This window comes from Tiliqua scincoides, chromosome 2 (genome assembly GCF_035046505.1).
Source record: "Tiliqua scincoides isolate rTilSci1 chromosome 2, rTilSci1.hap2, whole genome shotgun sequence".
Lineage (NCBI taxonomy): Eukaryota > Metazoa > Chordata > Lepidosauria > Squamata > Scincidae > Tiliqua > Tiliqua scincoides.
The window spans coordinates 261,865,035-261,887,614 of NC_089822.1; the positions used below are offsets into that span (position 1 = coordinate 261,865,035).

General features: G+C 47.3%; 1 protein-coding gene across 1 annotated transcript in view; it reads right to left on the reverse strand.

Annotated features, from left to right (window-relative positions):
- Positions 1–8,171: 8,171 nt before the first annotated feature.
- The window catches only part of LOC136640314 (zinc finger protein 850-like), a 152,965-nt gene continuing 138,556 nt past the window's right edge, over positions 8,172–22,580 (reverse strand). Inside the window, exon 4 of the mRNA XM_066615349.1 lies at positions 8,172–10,576. Coding sequence (XP_066471446.1) covers positions 9,356–10,576 — 1,221 coding nt within the window. The 3' untranslated portion in view covers positions 8,172–9,355. The remainder of the gene's footprint in view (positions 10,577–22,580) is intronic.

Here is a 22,580-nt window from a genome sequence, read left to right on the forward strand (position 1 = left end):
AACCAGCCATGTGGTCTCGTGAATTCAAGTCATTTCACATACCTAGAGTAGTGATGTCCCCTTGACAACTGGCAGGGGCCTACTGTTTGGGCCGTCTGTCTGTCTGTCTAGCTAAAGGGTTGGGATGGGGCTCCACTCCGCCAATCTGGTAATTCTGTGACATGATCAACCCAGGTTAATTACGTTCAAGCACAGGGATGCTTGTGTGTTTTTCATCCAGGTCATCGTGATACATAGACTAGTGTAGGTTTGCAGAAGGCGCACCCAGTTACTCAGGATTCCTGGGAGAATGTATGTAGCTAGCAAAAGGGTTTGAATTTCTAAGATAAAAACATTCATGAACTTTGCTCTTTTTTCAACCAAGTCACTGCTTTCCCTGGGGGTTTGTGTGCTTTGCTGGAGTAGCTCTATCTCTTATAGATCTTTTTGATACTATACTTGGGTACAGTATAGTACCAGCTTGAAGCAAGTCGTCATCCTCCCCATTTAATAATTTTAAAAGTTATCTTTTAATAACCATTAAACCAGGAGTGCTCAATACGTCGATCACGATCGACTGGTCGATCGCGAGGCAAAATGAGTCAATCGCAGGCTTCTCTCCCGTCCATGCATTCCTGGGAGTGAGCCCCTTTGACTCTACTGGGGCTGACCCGTGAGTAGACCTGGAGAGGAGCTGCTGGTAGGCTTCTCTCCCGTCCACGCATCCCTGGGAGTGAGCCCCGTTGACTCTACTGGGGCTGACTTACCTTTCCCCTGTTTTTGCACTGGTATGTATGGAGATCTGCCCCCCCCAACTTCCATCTGTTGGTTCTGTGTGCAAGGGGTTTTGCACTGGTCTTGCTGTGATGTCTATAGAGAGATCTTCCCTCCCCCACACCTTTCCCCTGTTTTTGCACTGGTCTGTATAGAGATCTCCCCCCCCACAACTTCCATCTGTTGGTTCTGTGTGCAAGGGGTTTTGCACTTGTCTTGCTGTGATGTCTATATAGAGATCTTCCCTCCCCCACACCTTTCCCAAACCCTAATGACACCACTGGCTGCAGCCAGTGGTGTTGCTAGGGGAGTGTGGGCGGCATACTGGTATGTATGGAGATCTGCCCCCCCCACCTTCCATCTGTTGGTTCTGTGTGCAAGGGGTTTTGCACTGGTCTTGCTGTGATGTCTATATAGAGATCTTCCCTCCCCCACACCTTTCCCCTGTTTTTGCACTGGTCTGTATAAAGATCTGCCCCCCCTCCCAAACTTCCATCTGTTGGTTCTGTGTGCAAGGGGTTTTGCACTGGTCTTGCTGTGATGTCTATATAGAGATCTTCCCTCCCCCACACCTTTCCCCTGTTTTTGCACTGGTATGTATGGAGATCTCCCCCCCCCCCCACTTGTATTGGAATCGAGGAAGATTTGGTGAGGAGGTAGATGTGGTGTCAGCAGTGGCCCCTTTGAGGGTAAGGCCTGGGCATCCAGCAGAGTTTGCTGCACAGCTGCAGCCACTTGAAGGCAATCGGGCCCTCAGGGATATAAGAGCACCTGAGGCAGGAAGGGCTCCACTTATTTATGTGAGTCAGCCTTTTCCTACATGAAGATCATTAAGTTCCACCATGACTGATGAACATTTGGAAGTGTGCTTGAGGCTGGCTGTCAGCAGCTACTGTCTGGACTATGCATCCTTGGCTGATTCACTTCAGTGCAAGTCATCAAAGTAAACTCAAGTAATTACAAAAATGTTTATAGTTAATTATATTGTGTTGCGCAATATTGGCTCATGCGGTTATGCAAGGTACACCAACATACATTGTACACATAAATGTTATATGTTATGATGGCGTGAACATTGTAAAAAAGCTCTGGTAGATCACCAGGCCTTCCTGGGTTTCAAAGTAACTCTTGAGCCAAAAAAGTGTGAGCACCCCTGCATTAAACTCTTCCTGCCTAGTCTACAGTCATGGGTAAAGCAGTGACTTGTCATGTCCGATCGCTCTTAGACACTACTGTGTTTGCATTTTAAAATAACAATGTTTTAAAAAAATGATAACTGGGGTTCTCTCTCAAAAGCAGGTCCCAAGACAGCCCCTGGATGCCAGGTCTCTTTAGCTGAGATGGTGGCAGCAGATCGGAAATATTGGTTTCCTTCCCCATTCAGCTGCTGGGGGGGGGGGAGGAAAGCAGAGAACAGGAAGTGGTTCATGAGCACTAACCACTACGTCCTACTCCCCTCAATCAGCTGGATTACTCTCAGAACTTTCCATGACAAATCCTGCATCAGAAGAAGAAACTCCCAGATGAGGGAAGCCTTTGCAAAGGAAGTACTGCCTAGTGGTCAGTGGGCATGAACCACTTCCTGCTTTCCTTTTACAGCACCAGCAGCTGCATGGGGTAGTTCTATCTCTGGCCAGCATCCCAGGTTGAAACAGGCAGAGGACGGCCGCCTGGGAATGAATCCCCTCCCCAGAGAGCCCTGAAACAGAGGTGTTCTTATTAAGACTCACACCCACAGTAGCATGCACAGGGTGAAGAGACAAGCCAATCACCTGAATCTCCTGTGAACATGCACCAGGCAGTCCAAGGGTCAAAATAGAACTAGTCTGTTTAAACTGTACCTGAAAGGGAGTGAAACAATATGGGAGATAAACCTGGGCAGGCAAAGGAGAAGGAGGGTAATGGAAGATGCCTGAGCTTTCCGGGCCAAGATGGAGCTGGGACGCTGCCCGATTGCTAAGCGCATGCCGATTCTGGAAAGGGGGGGAACCATTCTAGGCAGGAAGAGAAGCTGGATTCAACAGCACATCTATGGGAATAAACTTTGTTACTTTCCAAACAAAGGCTGCTTGCAAAGGATGTCCCAGCACAGTCGAGGCTGCAGAGAAGCTTCTGGAGAGATGTCCAAAAAATGTTCAAAGAGCAAACCCTGGAGTGCTCTGGATTGATTAAAACAAATTCAAGGAAAAATGGGTGAGATGCTGAACTCTAGATCAGTCCAATTCAAGTCACTCAAACCCACAAATGCATGTGGATTTCTTTTGTGAACAAAAACTAGGTACTGTATACATCATTTGAATCTAAATCCTGCAGCGAAACCAGAATTCTTTTCTCATCCTTCCCTTGCCTGGTCCGCTACACTAGCCAAGAACAGTAGGGAAAGTGACACCGTCCCAGCCTTCTGACCCCCCAGAGCAACTGCCAGTCATATCCCAGCCCTAGGTGGTGGGGGCAGAGGAAAAGGAGGAGGCTGGCAGGCTTGAATGACAGTGTCAAAGAATTGTGGGAGCTCCTGCTGTTCTCTCTTCCTTCCTGATATCTCAGATGGTGGGTGTGGAAGCCTCAAAGCTGGGAGAGGACATGGGGGGGCGTGTGTGTGTGTGTGTGTGTGTGTGTGTGTGTGTGTGTGTGTGTGAGAGAGAGAGAGAGCATTAAATAGGAGGAGAGGCAAAGCACAAGCATCCTTTGTCCTTTCTTTGAAAAGCCCTTATCAACCAGCCATGTGGATTCCTTGAATTCTTGGGAAGATATCTGGAGTAGTGATGTCTCCTTGGCGAATGGCATGTGCCTACTGATTGGACAGCCAAACTGTCTGTCTAGCTCAGAGGTGTCCAACAGAAGGCCCTCTGAAGCTCCCCTGGGCTCTCCCAGCACCTCACTGGCAGCCCACAGTCTGGCAAGCAGTGCCCCTTGGGCTGGAGGGACTGACCAAGTCTGGAAGGGAAAGTCATCTGAGAGGGTGGTGGGTGCCCAAGCCTCAAAGCTGGGACAGAACTTGCTGGGAGTGTGTGTGGGGAGGAGGGGAGAACAAGCATGAGAAAGGGGGAGAAGAACCTGTGGGGGGAGCAGAAAAAATGGGAGAAAAGCAGGTGTGTGAGTGAGAGATGCAGTGCTGGCCACTTACCTGACAGAAGCAGCCCAGCAGGACTCCCTCGCCTCTGTCTGCCCAAAGGAAACAAGAAATGGGCAGTCAGTGGCTGCATCTCAAACCCCTCCTTCCCCAGAAGCTCCTCCAACCATTCGCAGGCACTTGCCCCTTTTCTGGAGACGCATTTCCTGGGCCAGGAGAGAGAAGCAGCAGAGAGGGAAGGAAGGACAAGGAAGATCTCAGGCAGCTGCAGCAGCACTAGGGGAGAAAGGGTCAGAAGAGAGGGGAGGCTGGAAAGAGGAGGTCAAGGGATTTGCCATAAGGAATCCTCCAATGGTAAACGATAGTACCTCTGAGCACATGCAGAGTACAAAAATGGGATGTAGGAGAAGAAAGATCTCAGGCAGCAGCAGTAGGAAGGGAAGCTGGAGAGGTGGGTGCCCAAGCCTCAAAGCTGGGAGAGGACATGCTGGGGGAGTATGGGGGAGCATGAGAAAGGGGGAGAAGCAGAGAGAATGGGAGGAAAGTAGGTATGTGTGATCCAGAGACCACAGTGCTGGGCTGATCTGTTCTCCCCCTTACCTGACAGAAGCAGCCCAGCAGGGCTTCCTCACATCTGTCAGTCCAAAAGGAGCAACACCTGGGCAGTCAGTGGTTGCATCTCCTTCCCCACCACCCACCCCTTGTCCCCTCTTCTCTCCCTCTCTGGAAGCTCCTGACTGTTCGAAGAACCCCCAGCCACTTTTCCCCAGCTACGGTTTCCTGAGATGCCTTTCCCGGGCTGGGAGGGGAAAGGAACAGGGAAGGAAGGGAGGCAAGAAAGATCTCAGGCAGCAGCAGCAGGAAGGCAGGGCCAGGGGGGAGAGGGGGGGCTTTCAGGACTCCCTTGCAAGAGGGGGTCTTCAATACACAAGGTACCTCCAATATGGAACCCTCCAACAGAAAATGACCCTGCCTCTGAGTGCGTGCAGAGTGCAAAAGCAGGATGTAGGAACCCAGAATGAACAGGCACACCCTGGGTCAGTACAGCCAATTGGGATTGGGGAAGCAGAGCAAAGCCAAGGACCAACCTGATGTAGCCTTATGAGTCTTATGAGCCTTTCCTTATGAGGACTTTCGAGACTGAAGGTTGCCAACACAACACACTTATGAGGAAAGGCTCCAGCGTTTCGGCCTCTTCAGCCTAGAATAGCGGCGCCTGAGGGGGGACACGATTGAGACATACGAGGGTTGCCCAGAAAGTAATGCACCACATTTGTTTTCTTAGCCTACAGTAATGGTACGAATGCGAAACTTTAGAATTACATTATTTGAATTTTCAGGAGTGCGCACACAAATTTTTGGTTTCTTCAGACAGATAGCGTAACTGCAGCAGTGTTTCGAAATGGCATCTGTAAGTGATGTACGTTACAAGCAGCGTGTCGTCATTGAATTTCTCACTGTGGAGAAAGAAACTTGGGAACATTCACAAACGTTTGTGTACAGTTTATGGAGAATCTGCAGTCGACAGAAGTACGGTTAGTCACTGATTAGAAGGCGGTTCGGCAGAGCTCCAAGATTTGCAGCGTTCGGGGCAGCCATCCACGGCTGTCACACCTGACAAGACGCAGCTTGCTGATGTGCTCATTCGCGAGAACCGATGCATAACGACTAGGCAGTTGGCGCTGAAGCTGTCAATCAGCAAAGGAAGTGTGGATGCAATCATCTGTGCTCTTGATTACTCAAAAGTGTGTGTACGATGGGTTCCGCGCTGTCTTACGGTGGACCACAAATCTCTCGGAAAAAACATTTCTTCTGAGTTGCTGAAACGTTTTGAAGATGAGGGGGAAGCGTTCTTGTCCAGGATTGTGACAGGTGATGAAACCTGGGTTCACCATTTTGAGCCCGAAACAAAACGACAGTCGATGGAATGGCATCATCCTCAATCTCCACAGAAGAAAAAATTCAAAGCAACTGCTTCCGCCGGTAAGGTCATGATCACTGTGTTTTGGGACTGTGAGGGCGTCATACTCATTGATGTGATGCCAAGAGGCAGCACCATTAATTCTGAAGCTTATGTGAAGACATTAACCAAACTCAAGAAGCGCTTCCAGCGACTTCAGCGCCATAACAACCCAGGTGAATGTTTGATTCAACATGATAACACTCGGCCTCACACATGTTTGAGGACTTTGGAACACATCACTAAACAGGGTTGGACTGTGTTACCCCATCCACCCTACATCCCTGACCTAGCTCCCTCAGACTTCCATTTGTTTGGGCCATTAAAGGATGCCATTCGCGGAAGACATTTTGAGGATGACGAAGAGGTGATTCGCACAGTGCAGAAATGGCTTCGTGACCAGAACAAGGAGTGGTACCGACAGGGCATACATGCCCTTGTGTCTCGCTGGAGGAAGGCCATAGAACTGGATGGAGATTACGTGGAAAAATAGGGAGTGTAGAAGAAGCATCATTCTTTCTTGTAAGTTTCATTGTGTTCAATAAATAATTGCTGAAGAAAAAAAATGTGGTGCATTACTTTCTGGGCGACCCTTGGACAGAGTCGATGGAGAGACGCTCTTTTCCCTCTCACATAACACCAGAACCAGGGGACATCCATGAAAGTTGAGTGTAGGGAGAGTTGGGACAGACAGAAGAAAATATTCCTTTACCCAGCGTATAATTAGTTTGTGGAACTTCTTGCCACAGTAAGCAGTGATGGCATCTTGCCTGGCTGCCTTTAAGAGGGGATTGGACAAATTTCTGGAGAAGTTCATTACGGGTTACAAGTCATAGTGGGTATGTGCAAGCTCTTGGTTTTAGAGGCAGGCTGCTTCTGATTGCCAGATGCAGGGGAGGGCACTGGGACTCAGATTGTGCCTGTTGTCTTGTGTGCTGCCTGGGGCATTTGGTGGGCCACTGTGAGATACAGGAAGCTGGACTAGATGGGCCTTGGCCTGATCCAGCAGGGCTCTTCTTATGTTCTTATGTAGAGCAAAGCCCAGGACCAACCAGGCAATCTCATTCCCTCCACCTCCTGCTTGGGAAATGAAATGGAATGCAGCCAGTATGAGGAGTTCATTTTGATCCATTCTAGTGTGAGCCTAAATATGATGGTGCTAATTTTCTGCCATGGATTTTCTGTTTTTCAAAAATTTTAGAGAGACTTACAGCCCAATCCTATGCATGTCTACTCAGAAGTAAATCCCATTAGAGTCAATGGAGCTTACTCCCAGGAAAGTGTGGATAGGACTGGGCTGTCAGGAATGTGTTTGGTTTTTCATATTACTTTATCTAGCTGCCAATGCCGCATGATCAGGCAGACCTGGGCTCTGCATCAAGAAGCCTAGCAGACCTGAGCTCCAAAGACTATTGTGGCTGTCAGCACCTCCCGCCCTCTTTTGCCCCCTGTTTTGCCTGCCCCACTGTCCCCTTTGCCCTTTGGGAAGGGGCCCAGAAGAAACTTTGTACCCCCTGCTAAAATTCTTCTCATAGGCTCTGCATAGGATCATAGAAGCATAAGAACATAAGAACAGCCCCACTGGATCAGGCCATAGGCCCATCTAGTCCAGCTTCCTGTATCTCACAGTGGCCCACCAAATGCCCCACGGAGCACACCTGATAACAAGAGACCTGCATCCTGGTGCCCTCCCTTGCATCTGACATAGCCCATTTCTAAAATCAGGAAGAGCATAAAAAGCATAGGCTCCGGTGGGACTGGTCCCATCCTTCCGGGCCCGATCCTCTCCTTCCCCTACCCTGTTCCACCCACTCCCTGCCTTCCCACTCCCTGAAAAGTCTTACCTCTGGCCAGCACTGCAGGAGCGCTGGCCAGCCATTTCCACCACACTGAGACTCAGCACCAACTGGTGCTGGCCCAGCGCCGGCATTCCCTACTCCCACCAATGTGCCATAAATGTGCTTTACAGCATGTTTACGATACCCAGCAGGTATCACCCAGCTGAGCTCACCCAGAGCGACACCCAGCAGTGACATTCAGCACCCAGAGCAACACCCAGCAGAGCTCAGGATTGGCCTCTCAGTCTTCCTCCTGCAGTTGGAAACCTGGACAACCATAGAAAAAACCCCTGTCAAAGCCAAGGATCCTGTTAGCACCCCCCCAAATCACTTTGACATGCTGCAGGCCTTCCAGTTAGGTAGACTGAGAGAAAGGCACAGTTCATGGTCTCTTACAGGCAGTGGCGCAGCTAAGACCTCTGGTCCCCAGGAGTACATAAAACTTTAACACCCCTCATGACAGAATCAAATTTAATTCAGTCAAATTAAAAGTTTACAATAAGTATGAGTTTGAAAAATTTATTGAAAATAAAGCAGTAGTAACCTTTGTTGAGTATACTGTGAGTAAAAGGCATTGCCACATTCTGTTTGTTACAGTTGGAAGTGTAAATCTTACTATTTAAAGATATTTTAAAAAGTAAAAAGTAATTTAAAAAATAAAGAAATGCATCACGGCATTACAGCTTTCTTTCTTTCTTTCTTACTTTCTTTGTTACATTAAAAAGTGTCAAATAAAGAGGAAATTATTGAACTTGAGTGAGCCTTGGTTTTATTGGGCACAAACAGTATCAAAAGATGGTGCTACCCAAGTGCAAGTGCGGATACTTAAAATTAGCAAGCAATGTTAAAAAGTCATTTTAAAAAGAAAGATCTGAATCATGGCATGATTGCTTGCTTTGGGCACGTCTAAAAAGGTTGTGTTGCAAGAGGCCTGCTGCAGTAATAATGACATTCGAGTTTCTGTCCCCATGCCGTAGCTTCTGCAAACTTGTCCGACTTCCTCAGCAACACTCCTAATTCCCCCAAGTACTTGCAAGTACAAGTTTAAAAAAAAAGCCCAAACACCCCAAAGGCTGCTGTCCATATTTATCCTATATTGAATCATATATAAAATACTGTATTTTTAATAATCCAATATATGTCATAACCTGTTAAAAGTTCAGATTTGTAATATTTTCCCATATGCAACATCAGGTCTAATATAGTAAAAATAAGATATCAAACAATACATTTTTAAAAAAATATTTTAAATGAATAAGACGTTTCCGCAGCAACCCTTTTTCAGTATTGATCAATAATGAAATAATAATGGGTTCTCCCAATAATGTGGGAGAACAATAACAATTAATTAATAATACTGTGGGGGTGCAACAAACAGTAAATAACTATTAATGTACCTTGGCTAAGTCAGTTTTCTTTGGCAGCTCCCACAGGTGTGGTACCCGGGGCAACATACTCCCCTGCCCCCCTTTAGATACACCACTGATAATAGGGCATACACTGACAGCCATTATTCTTTAGAAAGGAAAAATTACTACTGCATATACAATTCAATGGAAGACTGGATAAGTACTAGGAATTTTTCAAGCACCACTTCTTGGATGTGAAGGAAGGAACTCAACTCTGAACACCCTTACCTGCACTTGGTAGCATTTATATGGTGAACTCAACAGTCTTCCCTTTTATGTATACTAAGAGCTGAGTGAGTGATTGCAGAAATCGCTTTCCACAATCTTAGCACGTAAACATTTTCTGAGGTTCATGGGTTCTCCAATGAGCCTTCAGTTTACTATTCTGACTAAAGCTCTTTCCACACTCCTGGCATGTAAAGGGTTTCTCCCCTGTGTGAATTCTCTGATGTCTGGTAAGTACACCACTCTGGTTGAAGCTTTTTCCACACTCCAGACATTTATAGGGATTTTCCCTTGTGTGAGTTCTCTGATGGGTTATAAGTGCACTACTCTGCCTGAAGCTCTTTCCACACTCCTGGCATGTACAGGGTTTTTCCCCTGTGTGGGTTCTCTGATGGGTAGTAAGGCTGCTGCTACAACTGAAGCTCTTTCCACACTCCTGACAAGTATAAGGTTTCTCCCCTGTGTGGATTCTCTGATGGATTGTAAGGCTGCTTCTGCAACTTAAGCTCCTTCCACATTCCAGACATGTATAGGGTTTCTCCCCTGTGTGGGTTCTATAATGATATAGAAGTCTACCACTGGCACTGAAGCTCTCTCCACACTTGCGGCATGAATAGGGTTTTTCCCCTGTGTGAATCCTCTGATGGATCCTAAGTACACCACTCCGACTGAAGTTCTTTCCACATTCCTCACAGGTATAGGGTTTCTCTCCTGTGTGGGTACTCTTATGTTTTCTAAGACTGCCACTGTCAGTGAAACTCTTTCCACACTCCTGACATGCATAGGGTTTTTCTCCTGTGTGGATTCTGTGATGACTTATAAGGGCGCTACCAGTACTGAAACTCTCTCGGCACTCCTGGCATGTATAGGGTTTCTCCCCCGTGTGGGTTTTCTGATGGCTTCTAAGGCTGCCACTGGAACCGAAGCTCTTCCCGCACTCTTGACATGTATAAGGTTTCTCCCCTGTGTGAATTCTCTGGTGTTTTGTAAGAACGCCACTGTCGGTGAAACTCTTTCCACATTCCTGGCATGTATAGGGTTTCTCGCCTGTGTGAATTTTCTTATGTCTCCAAAGAATACCCCTCTGACTGAAGCTCTTTCCACACTCCAGGCATGTATAGGGTTTCTCCCGTGAGTGAGTTCTCTGATGGATTCTAAGTATTTCCAACAGACTGAAGCTGTTTCCACACTCCAGGCATGTATACGGTTTCTCGCCTGTGTGAGTTCTCCTATGATTCGTAAGTCCACTTATCTGAGAGAAACTCTTTCCACACTCCTGGCATGTATAGGGTTTCCCCCCTGTGTGGGTTCTCTGATGGATCTTCAGTTTACCACTGACAGAGAAGCTCTTTCCACTCTCCAGACATGCATAGGGTTTCACCCCAGAGTGGGTTATCTGGTGGGCTGTAAGGCTGCTGCAGCAACTGAAGCTCTTTCCACACTCAGAACATTTATAGGGTTTCTCTGTTTTGTGGACGCTTTCCTTTGAAACCTGCTTCCTCTTTCCTCCAGTCTGGTTCCAAACTGGTGCTTCTGAAATATGAAGTCAAATGCAATGCAAGATCAAAGAAAGGAATTGCAGCTAGCTGGAGAAGTCATAAGCGTATTTGTTTTCTGAGCCGACAAGAACCTGTGTCTACATTAGGCTTTGTTCATACTGAATTTTATTCGGAGAAGGCAAAGGAATCTCAGCAGAAAACTGGCATCCACGACCAATTTGGGCAACAGAAAATGGTTTCTACCCAACCTTCATGATGAGAGACCAGCTCATCTCATCTCATCATGGCATGTAATCTATAATGGAGTTTTCCTCCAGAAATCTGGAGGATAATTTCTGGGGTTAATGTTACAAAGGCAGACAGGGGAATCAAAATTAAGAAGCCATTCCACATTACTTGAAATCTGGAGGATAATTTGTGGGCTTAATGTTACAAAGGCAGAAAGGAGAATCAAAATTAAGAAGCCATTCCACATTACTTGAAATCTGGAGGATAATTTGTGGGCTTAATGTTACAAAGGCAGAAAGGAGAATCAAAATTAAGAAGCCATTCCACATTACTTGAAATCTGGAGGATAATTTCTGGGGTTAATGTTACAAAGGCAGAAAGGGGAATCAAAATTAAGAAGCCATTCCACATTACTTGAAATCTGGAGGATAATTTCTGGGGTTAATGTTACAAAGGCAGAAAGGGGAATCAAAATTAAGAAGCCATTCCACATTACTTGAAATCTGGAGGATAATTTGTGGGCTTAATGTTACAAAGGCAGAAAGGAGAATCAAAATTAAGAAGCCATTCCACATTACTTGAAATCTGGAGGATAATTTCTGGGGTTAATGTTACAAAGGCAGAAAGGGGAATCAAAATTAAGAAGCCATTCCACATTACTTGAAATCTGGAGGATAATTTCTGGGGTTAATGTTACAAAGGCAGAAAGGGGAATCAAAATTAAGAAGCCATTCCACATTACTTGAAATCTGGAGGATAATTTGTGGGCTTAATGTTACAAAGGCAGAAAGGGGAATCAAAATTAAGAAGCCATTCCACATTACTTAGCCATTCTTAAGGCTGTGCTTGAGAGATAAGTTGTTCTCCACAACATGCCCGCCTCCTCCAATGGGCAGCAAAAGGCCAAGATGCCCAAAGGCTTCCAGCCTGTTTATGGAACCATGTCCCCAGTTTAGGGTTACCCTCCTGGTCAAGAAAGCTGTGCTAGCCCGAGAAGGGAGGACGTGGGGGCCATCAGGCATGGCAGAAATCATGCCCAGGGCATGCACCTAGCCCCCTGTTCCCTCTCGCCACATCCAATGAAGCCGGGATTTCCACACAGGCATCTAGCGATTACAAGGAAAAGGACCATTCTTACCTACAGAGGTCATGATCTCAGAATGGTTTTGAGTATCGATCCAGCAGAGCCCACTCTGGACTGCTGAAGTACAAATACCAATACAAATGAAATGGGTCTCTGGAAGAAAAAAGAGAGATTTCCTATGAGCAGGTCAACCCGGACACAGCATCAGTCCAGAAAGAGATGGGCCAGCAAGGGAGGAGAATCTGGGGGCTTCCAGCAGGTGCGAAGAACCACGTGAGAAAGAGGTGGGGAAACTTGACAGCCTCTTTTCTTCTGCCACCAGTCAGTCTTTTTAAGAGGAAACATGCTTGTGATGTCCCCTTTTGCCTATTAGTCCTTAATTGTGTGCACCTGTAATTCCAAGAAGCTCCATGCTGGCCCAGAAGGAGGAGGAGTTGCTGGGGCAGGTTCCTGTAGCAGTTCTTGTCCATCCTCTGAAAGGGCATTATCAACCAGCCACATGGTCATATGGATTCTTTGAGTTCTTGGGAATTCAAGCCGTTCCTCATTTCAGGAGTAGTGATGACTCCTTGGTGATTGGCATGGGCCTACTGACTGGGCAGCCAAACTGTCTATCAAGCTTAGGGGTGTCAAACAGAAGGCTCTCAGGCCAGAAGTGGCCTCTTGAACCTCTTTATCTGGCCCTTGGGCTCTCCCAGCACCACTGTCAGCTGAGGTGTCGCTACTGAAAAGGTCTGCCCACATGATAATTGGGCTCTCCCATATCTTGAAAATATGATTAAGATTTGCCTATTTTATCTTCTGTCATTCGCAGCTAATGAGTTCCTAAGTGAGGATAAAGTGCTTATTTCTAGTCATGTCCTGCTTTATGACATCACTTCTGGCCCTCAGCAGGCATCAGGAATACTATTTGGCCTATACTGTATGAAATAAGTTTGTCACCCCTGGTCTAGCTCAAGGGATGGAATGGAGTGGCCTGGTGGGCTCCACTCTGCCAATCAGGTAATTCTGTGATCACCAAACCCAGGTTACTCAAGTCCAAACAGAGGGATGCTTTTGTGTTTTTCATCCAGGTCAGCATGATATCTAGTGTAGGTACACAGATGGCATAGCCAGTCACTCTCTGGTACACTGGCATACAAAGTGGGGGGGCTAAGGGGACCATCAGCTCCGGGTGCCACCCCCAGGGGTGTGTGTGTGTGTGACACTCCTAGTAACCAAAAGTGTGATTTGTAGGCATAATACCATCATATATACCATTCAATTCGTATTTTACAGCAGAATGCAATGAAAAAAACCGGAGTGGTATATCTCCATTCTATCTATAGTTATGGCCAAAAAACAAAAATACAACTTCCTTATGTAATTAAAAAGTAATTTCCTTAACTCAAAACAGACCAATGTGACTGATTATGCGAAGAGTCAATGAGATACTAGTATGACACAGCATAGCACCAATAAGGTGTTAGTAAGGTGACACCCTGGGGAGGGTGACACGGAGCAGACCCAGTGTTTGTTTTTAGAGGGAGCCACGAATAGACCTGCACTCCTATTCCAAGATTGTCACCTTGGAGCCACATCTCCCAGGTGGGTTCCACCCGGGCTCTGCCCGAACTTGAAACCCCGATCTGTCATGACTATTGCTGTCTCTCAGCCTCACCTCCCACAGGGTTGTTGTGAGGACAAAAGAAGGGGAAAAACCATGCTCACCACCCTGAGCTCCTTAGAAGATGGGTGGTATGAAAATATTAATTAACATTTTGATTAATTAATTAATTCATAATGATAATTAATTAAATAATTTTGTCGTATGGGGGTGTCAAAAATTTATGGGCCCCAGGTGTCAGATGAGCTAGCTACGCCTCTGATTTCCTGCTTTCCTTTTCCTGCACCAGGAGCTGAATGGGGTAGTTCTATCGGTGGCCACCATCCCAGGTTCAGAACAGGCAGAGGACGGCCACCTCCCCAGAGAGGCCTGGAACAGAGATGTTCTTATTGAAAAATCACAGCCACAGTAGCATGCACAGGCTGAAGAGACAAGCCAATCACCTGAATCTCCTGTGAACATGCACCAGGCAGTCCAAGGCTCAAAATGCAACTAGTCTATTTTAACTGTACATGAAACAGAATGAAACAATATGGGAAAAGAAACCTGGACAGTCAAAGGAGAAGAAAATGCCTGAGCTTTCCGGGCTGGAATGGATACAAAAAGAGTTACAAATTAAAAAACCAGTAATGCCCAGATGATGGACCTGGGATGCTGCCCAATTGCTAAGTGCATGCCAATTCTGCAAGAGGGGGAGCCATTCTAGGCAGGAAGAGAAACTGAATCCAACAGCACATTATGGGAATAAACTTTGTTAGTTTCCAAACAAAGCACAAAGGCTGCTTGCAAAGGATGTCCCAGCACATTTTGGGCTGCAGAGAAGCTTCTGGAGAGGTGTCCAAAAAACACAGAAAAACAGGCAAAGAATCGAGGGAAAACCAGACATTGATGGTACCCTGTGAAAGAGGAGATGTGGGGTGAGGTTCCTTGCTGGTGAGGCACAGTGCCATGGAGCTTTGTGACCCAGAAGTGGCCTAGGACATCACTGCCATACGCCCAGGTCACTAATGTCCACTTCTGATTGTTTAACTGCTAAACAAGTTTGGAGCAAAGTTGGGACCGAGAGCAGATCCCAGAGGATTGGATGGTATATGAGCTAAGGATTGCCTTGCTGCGGGAGAATCAGCCTGGCTTCTGTAAGGGTAAGTCTTGCCTCACAAGACTTTAGAATGCTTTGAAAAGGTCAACAGGCATGTGGATGTGGGAGAACCCGTGGATATTATATATCCGACTTTCAGAAGGCGTTCGACACGGTCCCTCACCAAAGGCTGCTGAGAAAACTCCACAGTCAGGGAATTAGAGGGCAGGTCCTCTCCTGGGTTAGGAACTGGTTGAGGTCCAGGAAGCAGAGAGTGGGTGTCAATGGGCAATTTTCACAATGGAGAGAGGTGAAAAGCGGTGTGCCCCAAGGATCTGTCCTGAGACCGGTGCTCTTCAACCTCTTCATAAATGACCTGGAGACAAGAGTGAGCAGTCCAAGGATCTGTCCTGTGCAGAGGACACCAAACTTTTTCAAGTGGTGAAGACCAGAAGTGATTGTGAGGAGCTCCAGAAGGATCTCTCCAAACTGGCAGAAGGGGCAGCAAAATGACAGATGCGCTTCAATGTTAGTAAGTGTAAAGTCATGCACATTGGGGCAAAAAATCAAAACTTCACATATAGGCTGATGGGTTCTGAGCTGTCTGTGACAGATCAAGAGAGAGATCTTGGGATCCTTGCGGACAGCTCAGTGAAAGTGTCAACCCAATGTGTGGTGGCAGTAAAGAAGGCTAATTCCATGCTTGAGATCTTTAGGAAAGGCATTGAGAATAAGACAGCTAATATTGTAATGCCACTGTACAAATTGAGGGTAAGGCCACACCTGGAGTATTGCATCCAGTTCTGGTCACCACATCTCAAAAAGGATATAGTGGAGATGGAAAAGGTGCAAAAGAGAGCATCTAAGATGATTACTGGGCTGGGGCACCTTCCCTATGAGAAAAGGCTACTGTGTTTGGGCCTCTTCAGCCTAGAAAAGGCAGGAGGTCTGGTCTAGAGGGTAGAGCCTCCATTTGCCTGAAGATAACATCCACAAGGTCGCCAGTTCGAGGCCACCGGCACCATGCGACCTTGAAGCAGCTGATAAGCTGAAGCCTGGCTATTCCATCTGCTCTGAGCGTGGGAGGATGGAGGCCAGAATGTGAAATCAGATCAGATAGAAACACCTGAATGTTGTGGTTCTTGAAAGAAAGAACCATAAGCCTGCCTATGTAAACCGCCTTCAATAAAGACCAAGAAAGGCGGTATATAAATACCTTTAGTATTATTATTATTATTAGAAAAGAGGCGCCTGAGGGGGGACATGATTGAGACATACAAAATCATGCAGGGGATGGACAGAGTGGATAGAGAGACACTCTTTTCCCTCTCACGTAACACCAGAACCAGGGGACATCCAAGAAAGTTGAGTGTTGGGAGAGTTAGGTCAGACAGAAGAAAATATTTCTGTACACACTGCGTAATTGGTTTGTGGAACTCCTTGCCACAGGAAGTAGTGATGGCATCTTGCCTGGATGATTTTAAGAGGGGATTGGACAAATTTCTAGAGAAATTAATTACGGGTTATAAGTCATAGTAGGTATGCGCAAGCTCTTGGTTTTAGAGGCAGGCTGCCTCTGATTGCCAGATGCAGGGGAGGGCACTGGGACTCAGATTGTGCCTGTTGTCTTGTGTACTCCCTGGGGCATTTGGTGGGCCACTGTGATATACAGGAAGCTGGACTAGATGGGCCTTTGGCCTGATCCAGCAGGGTTCCTTATGTTTTTACTGTTCAGCAAATAAACATTAAAAGTAGGCCTAATGAGATTTCTCTTAAGCATGTACAAAATCCCTTCTTTCCCTTCACCCCTTGAAAGTACTGAGCTCCAACACATCTGAAATTTAGAAGAGGGGTCTCCAATGAGGGGGAATGGTATCCTGGAATGAATGAGACCCCTAAGCAGCTCTCTCTCTCGCCCTCCACCCCCCCCCCCAGAATCTGCCACCAGTGCAATACTACTTTGAAATTGCTTAGAAAAATTCAACTTGGTGGACTTGATGCTGTGTGATGGGGGGGGGGGGGGGGATTGTATACAAATACTGAATTTGACCCCTTGCTGGAACATCTCTTGATGGATTCAAACAAAGTAACGGAAAAATGGGTGAGATGCTGAACACTCAATCAATCCAGTTCAAGCCACTCAAAGCCACAAATGCATGTGGCTGGGGGTGGGGCAGAGAACAAAAGCTGGCAGCACATCATTTGCACATGGATCCTGCAGTGCAAGCAGGTGTGTGACCAAGAGACTGAGGTGCTGGCCACAATCCTTTCCCCCTTACCTGGTAGTAGCAGCCCGGATCCCTCTCTGTGGGCCTGAAAGGAGCCAGAAATGGGTAGTAGTGGCTGCGGCTCTTTGCCCACCGCCCTCCCCTTCTCCCCTCCTCTGGAGGCCCCTCTGGCACACAGCTCCCTTTCCAGAGACGCATTTCCTGGCCCAGGAGGGAAGGAAGGAAGGCAGGCAGGCAGCAGCAGGAAGGGAGGAAGGGCCAGAGGAGAGGGGAGGCTGGAAGGAGAGCATCACTGCAGGAGGGAGGTGGGATCCGGATCCTTCCAATGGAAAACGACAGCGCCTCTGAGCGCGTGCAGAGTGCAAAAGCAGGATGTGGGACAAGAAAGATCTCATGCAGCAGAAGCAGCAGGAAGGAAAGAAGGGCCACAGGAGAAGGGAGGCTGGAAAGAGGAGGGCAATACAAGGGACTTGCCTTATAGAATCATGCAATTAAAGGCGACAGTGCCTCTGTGCATGTGCAGAGTGCAAAAGGAAGATGTAAGAAAAGGAAGATCTCAGGTGTCAGCAGCAGCAGAGAAAGGGAACAAAGGCCACTGGAGAGGGGAGGCTGGAAAGAGGAGGGCAATACGAGGGACTTACCTTATAGAACCATGCAATTAAAGGCGACAGTGCCTCTGTGCATGTGCAGAGTGCAAAAGGAAGATGTAAGAAAAGGAAGATCTCAGGTGTCGGCAGCAGCAGAAAGGGAACAAAGGCCACAGGAGAGGGGAGGCTGGAAAGAGGAGGGCATCACTGCACGAGGGAGGTGGGATCTGGAAGCCTCCAATGGAAAACGACAGTGCCTCTGATCATGTGCAGAGTGCAAAAGGAAGATGTAAGAAAAGGAAGATCTCAGGTGTCAGCAGCAGCAGAAAGGGAACAAAGGCCACTGGAGAGGGGAGGCTGGAAAGAGGAGGGCAATACGAGGGACTTACCTTATAGAACCATGCAATTAAAGGCGACAGTGCCTCTGTGCATGTGCAGAGTGCAAAAGGAAGATGTAAGAAAAGGAAGATCTCAGGTGTCGGCAGCAGCAGAAAGGGAACAAAGGCCACAGGAGAGGGGAGGCTGGAAAGAGGAGGGCATCACTGCACGAGGGAGGTGGGATCTGGAAGCCTCCAATGGAAAACGACAGTGCCTCTGATCATGTGCAGAGTGCAAAAGCAGGATGCTATGAAGCCGGAATGAGCAGGACCATCAGTGCTCTTGATCAATCCAAGACCAAGACCTGGGAGTCATTAGTTATTTGCTTTTTCTCTGTAAACTGCTTTGTGAACTTTTTGTTGAAAAGCGGTCTAGAAATACTGTTAATAATAATAATTATTATTCCAAACAACACAGTCCTGGAACGTGCTGGAATCCCTAGCATGTATTCACTGCTGAAACAGAGACGTCTGCGTTGGCTTGGTCATGTCGTGAGAATGGATGATGGCCGGATCCCAAAGGATCTCCTCTATGGAGAACTCGTGCAAGGAAAGCGCCCTACATGTAGACCACAGCTGCGATACAAGGACATCTGCAAGAGGGATCTGAAGGCCTTAGGGATGGACCTCAACAAGTGGGAAACCCTGGCCTCTGAGCGGCCCGCTTGGAGGCAGGCTGTGCAGCATGGCCTTTCCCAGTTTGAAGAGACACTTTGCCAACAGACTGAGGCAAAGAAGGAAGGCCCATAGCCAGGGAGACAGACCAGGGACACACTATACTTGCTCCCAGTGTGGAAGGGATTGTCACTCCCTGATTGGCCTTTTCAGCCACACTAGACGCTGTGCCAGAACCACCTTTCAGAGCGCGATACCATAGTCTTCCGAGACTGAAGGTTGCCAATACATACATACAATAATAATAATACAACCGACTGGGGTGGGGAAGCAGAGCAAAGCCCAGGACTCATTCTCTGGCTGCAGACAGAGCCCTTCCTCCCTTCCCTCCAAGGCTCCCAGTGGGTTAAGTCCACAGAGCTGGAATTGCTAGAGCGCCCTGAGGACTGCTGGTGCCACTGACTTCCTCCCATTGACATGCTGGGATGGGAAGAGGCCCCTGGAATAGACCCAGATAGGGGGAGGGGCAGGGAAGGGCTTTGCAGGGAGTGGAAGGCGCTGAGCTGAGGCTGCAGTCACCCTAGGCACACTTTCCCGGGAGTAAGCCCCATTGAGTTCAATGGCACTTACTCCTGAGTAGCAGAAGTCAGAAGTAGAAGCCCCCTGGGACTGAGGCTGCAGTCACCCTAGGCACACTTTCCCGGGAGTAAGCCCCATTGAGTTCAATGGCACTTACTCCTGAGTAGTAGAAGTCAGAAGTAGAAGCTCCCAGGGACTGAGGCTGCAGTCACCCTAGGCACACTTTCCCGGGAGTAAGCCCCATTGAGTTCAATGGCACTTACTCCTGAGTAGTAGAAGTCAGAAGTAGAAGCTCCCAGGGACTGAGGCTGCAGTCACCCTAGGCACACTTTCCCGGGAGTAAGCCCCATTGAGTTCAATGGCACTTACTCCTGAGTAGTAGAAGTCAGAAGTAGAAGCTCCCAGGGACTGAGGCTGCAGTCACCCTAGGCACACTTTCCCGGGAGTAAGCCCCATTGAGTTCAATGGCACTTACTCCTGAGTAGTAGAAGTCAAAAGTAGAAGCTCCCAGGGACTGAGGCTGCAGTCACCCTAGGCACACTTTCCCGGGAGTAAGCCCCATTGAGTTCAATGGCACTTACTCCTGAGTAGTAGAAGTCAGAAGTAGAAGCCCCCTGGGACTGAGGCTGCAGTCACCCTAGGCACACTTTCCCGGGAGTAAGCCCCATTGAGTTCAATGGTACTTACTCCTGAGTAGTAGAAGTCGAAGCCCCCTGGGACTGAGGCTGCAGTCACCCTAGGCACACTTTCCTGGGAGATTAATTCATCCCCTCACTGAGTACTAGGCACCTGTCTGCAAAAATATACACTGGATCTTCATACTGCTACTGAGAGCACATGGCTATCCTCAGCTAAGATTCATCAGAGCACCTGCCATGCTCAAGGGTTGTGGTGTGACCTGGGTGCTCTGGGCACCACCTCTGGCTGTCCCATGTTGCAACCAGCTGTGCCCAACTGCTGACACCCCCTCAACTTTGGTTGAAGTTTAGACCACATGTTACCTTCCTGAGGTAATCACAAGAGTGTCTAGAGCCTTTACTGCCACGTGTAAGGTGTCCGAAATCACAGCTTGGATTCTCAACCTTAAAAGAAGTAGAGCAGTTATTCTGCTGTCTGCCATGCTTGGTAGACTGTCCCAGGCTCCATGAGAACTAGAAGCTTGGCTTTCTCACTGTGCTATCCCAGCACATCCTTATTCCCAGACTATCCATATTCCTCTGGTTTTTATGTCTGAGCACTTTTCAATAGATGGTACTGGGAGGCATAGCATCTTATAATAACATAAGAACATCCCCACTGGATCAGGCCATAGGCCCATCTAGTCCAGCTTCCTGTATCTCACAGCGGCCCACCAAATGCCCCAAGGAGCACACCAGATAACAAGAGACCTCATCCTGGTGCCCTCCCTTGCATCTGGCATTCTGACATAACCCATTTCTAAAATCAGGAGGTTGCACATACACATCATGGCTTGTCATCCGTAATGGATTTTTCCTCCAGAAACTTGTCCAATCCCCTTTTAAAGGCATCCAGGCCAGATGCCATCACCACATCCTGCGGCAAGGAGTTCCACAGACTGACCACACACTGAGTAAAGAAATATTTTCTTTTGTCTGATCTAACTCTCCCAACACTCAATTTTAGTGGATGTCCCCTAGTTCTGGTGTTATGTGAGAGTAAAGAGCATCTCTCTATCCACTTTATCCTTCCCATGCACAATTCTGTATGTCTCAATCATGTCCCCCCTCAGGCGTCTCTTTTCAACTTGTTCACCACCACCCCAAGATCTCTCCTGATCTGTCACAGACAGCTCAGAACACATTAATCTATATGTAATCACCTGTCTCAGTCTTGTCCCCCCTCAGGCACCTCTTTTCAAGATTGAAGAGCCCCAAATGCTGTAGCCTTTCCTTGTAAGGGAGGTGCCCCAGCCCAGAAATCATTTTGGTTTCTCTCTTCTGCACCTTTTCCATTTCCACTATATCTTTTTTGTTATGTGATGACCTGAGCCGTATGCAATACTCCAGGTCTGGCCTTACCATCGCACCCCAAAGACTCTCTCCTGATCTGTCACAGACGACTCACAACCCATCAGCCTATATATGAATATGACACGGTCCCTCATCAAAGGCTACTGAAAAAACTCCACAGTCAGGGAAAACAAGGTGTTAGAGAAATGATGTGGCCCTCCTGCCAAAAAGTTTGGACATCCCTGATGTAAGATAAGAGTCCTTAAGAAGACAATCCATCAATCAGCCCTCCTCCAAGTGCTCAGAAAGGAGCTTCACTCAGCCCCTCCCTTCACCAATGCAAAGTGATTACTGCTCAGGGGGAAGGGGGGGTTGCCTAGAGAGAAAAGGATTGATGGATTGTCAGCCAGCTGCCCCCCCCTCTCATTAAGGAGGCTATTGCTAAAGGACTGTTCAGTTTTTTAAACTGATTTTAAAGGGATGCATTTTTCCCCTTCTCCAGGGATCAGCACATTCCTTCTCATTTGCAGGGGCCATTCGTGTTGAGTCAAATCCGTGTATTTAAAATCCATGTATAAATAGGCTGGACCAGTTGTCACAAACATCACCCTTGGGGTCAGGAAAGGACCAGGGGGGATTCTTAAAGCCAGGCCAGATGCAGCCTACACCCACCTCCACCAACCCAATCCACCAAACCCCCAAGGACAATGTACTCTGCTTATATCACCACAAGCATCCAGGTTCTTTTAAAACACATTTCTTTGGTCAAAATATTGCACTTGTTGCAAGGCCAAACAGCCACTTAAATAAGCAACTCAGAATGACTCAGTACACAGGGATGAAGGTTCACAAGCTTTTATTGAATTGTATACAATTGTCCACAGGACTCATGTCCAGATCATGGACCCCATCTGAACGGTGGTCCTTAACTTTTAGACCACACAATCCTTGGTCTGAAAATCCAGACCTCATTCGCTGACAGTTTGACATCATAAATGGGGCTCAATTTTAATAGGACATAGATAAATACCATTTACATACAAGATGGAAAATAGGTGGGCAACAAGTGAGCAAAACCATTGATTGGCTCTTATTTACATACAGGTGGGGTTTCATCTTAACATTTTGACAAAATTACACAATTCTCAAAAGTTTCCAAAACCAGTAGGGTTCACTGTAACATTATTCTATCCAACACTGACCCCTACTCACATTTATTAATCTAATTAGGAACCTCTTTGAGAAAATAAGTTTTCATACTATCCTTATTAAAGAGAACACACAAATACTTAAACATGGGTGTGAAGATCTTAATTTGGCAGAACTTCTAACCTATTTATTGACATATTCCTTTAAACCCTTATGCTGCTCATCTGCATCTTCTCTCCTGGTTTTAGTATGTTTCTTGTGGGCACTCTGCAAACCTGTGTGAACCAGAATCTTTTAAACATCCCTTTTAACAATTTGCTGTATA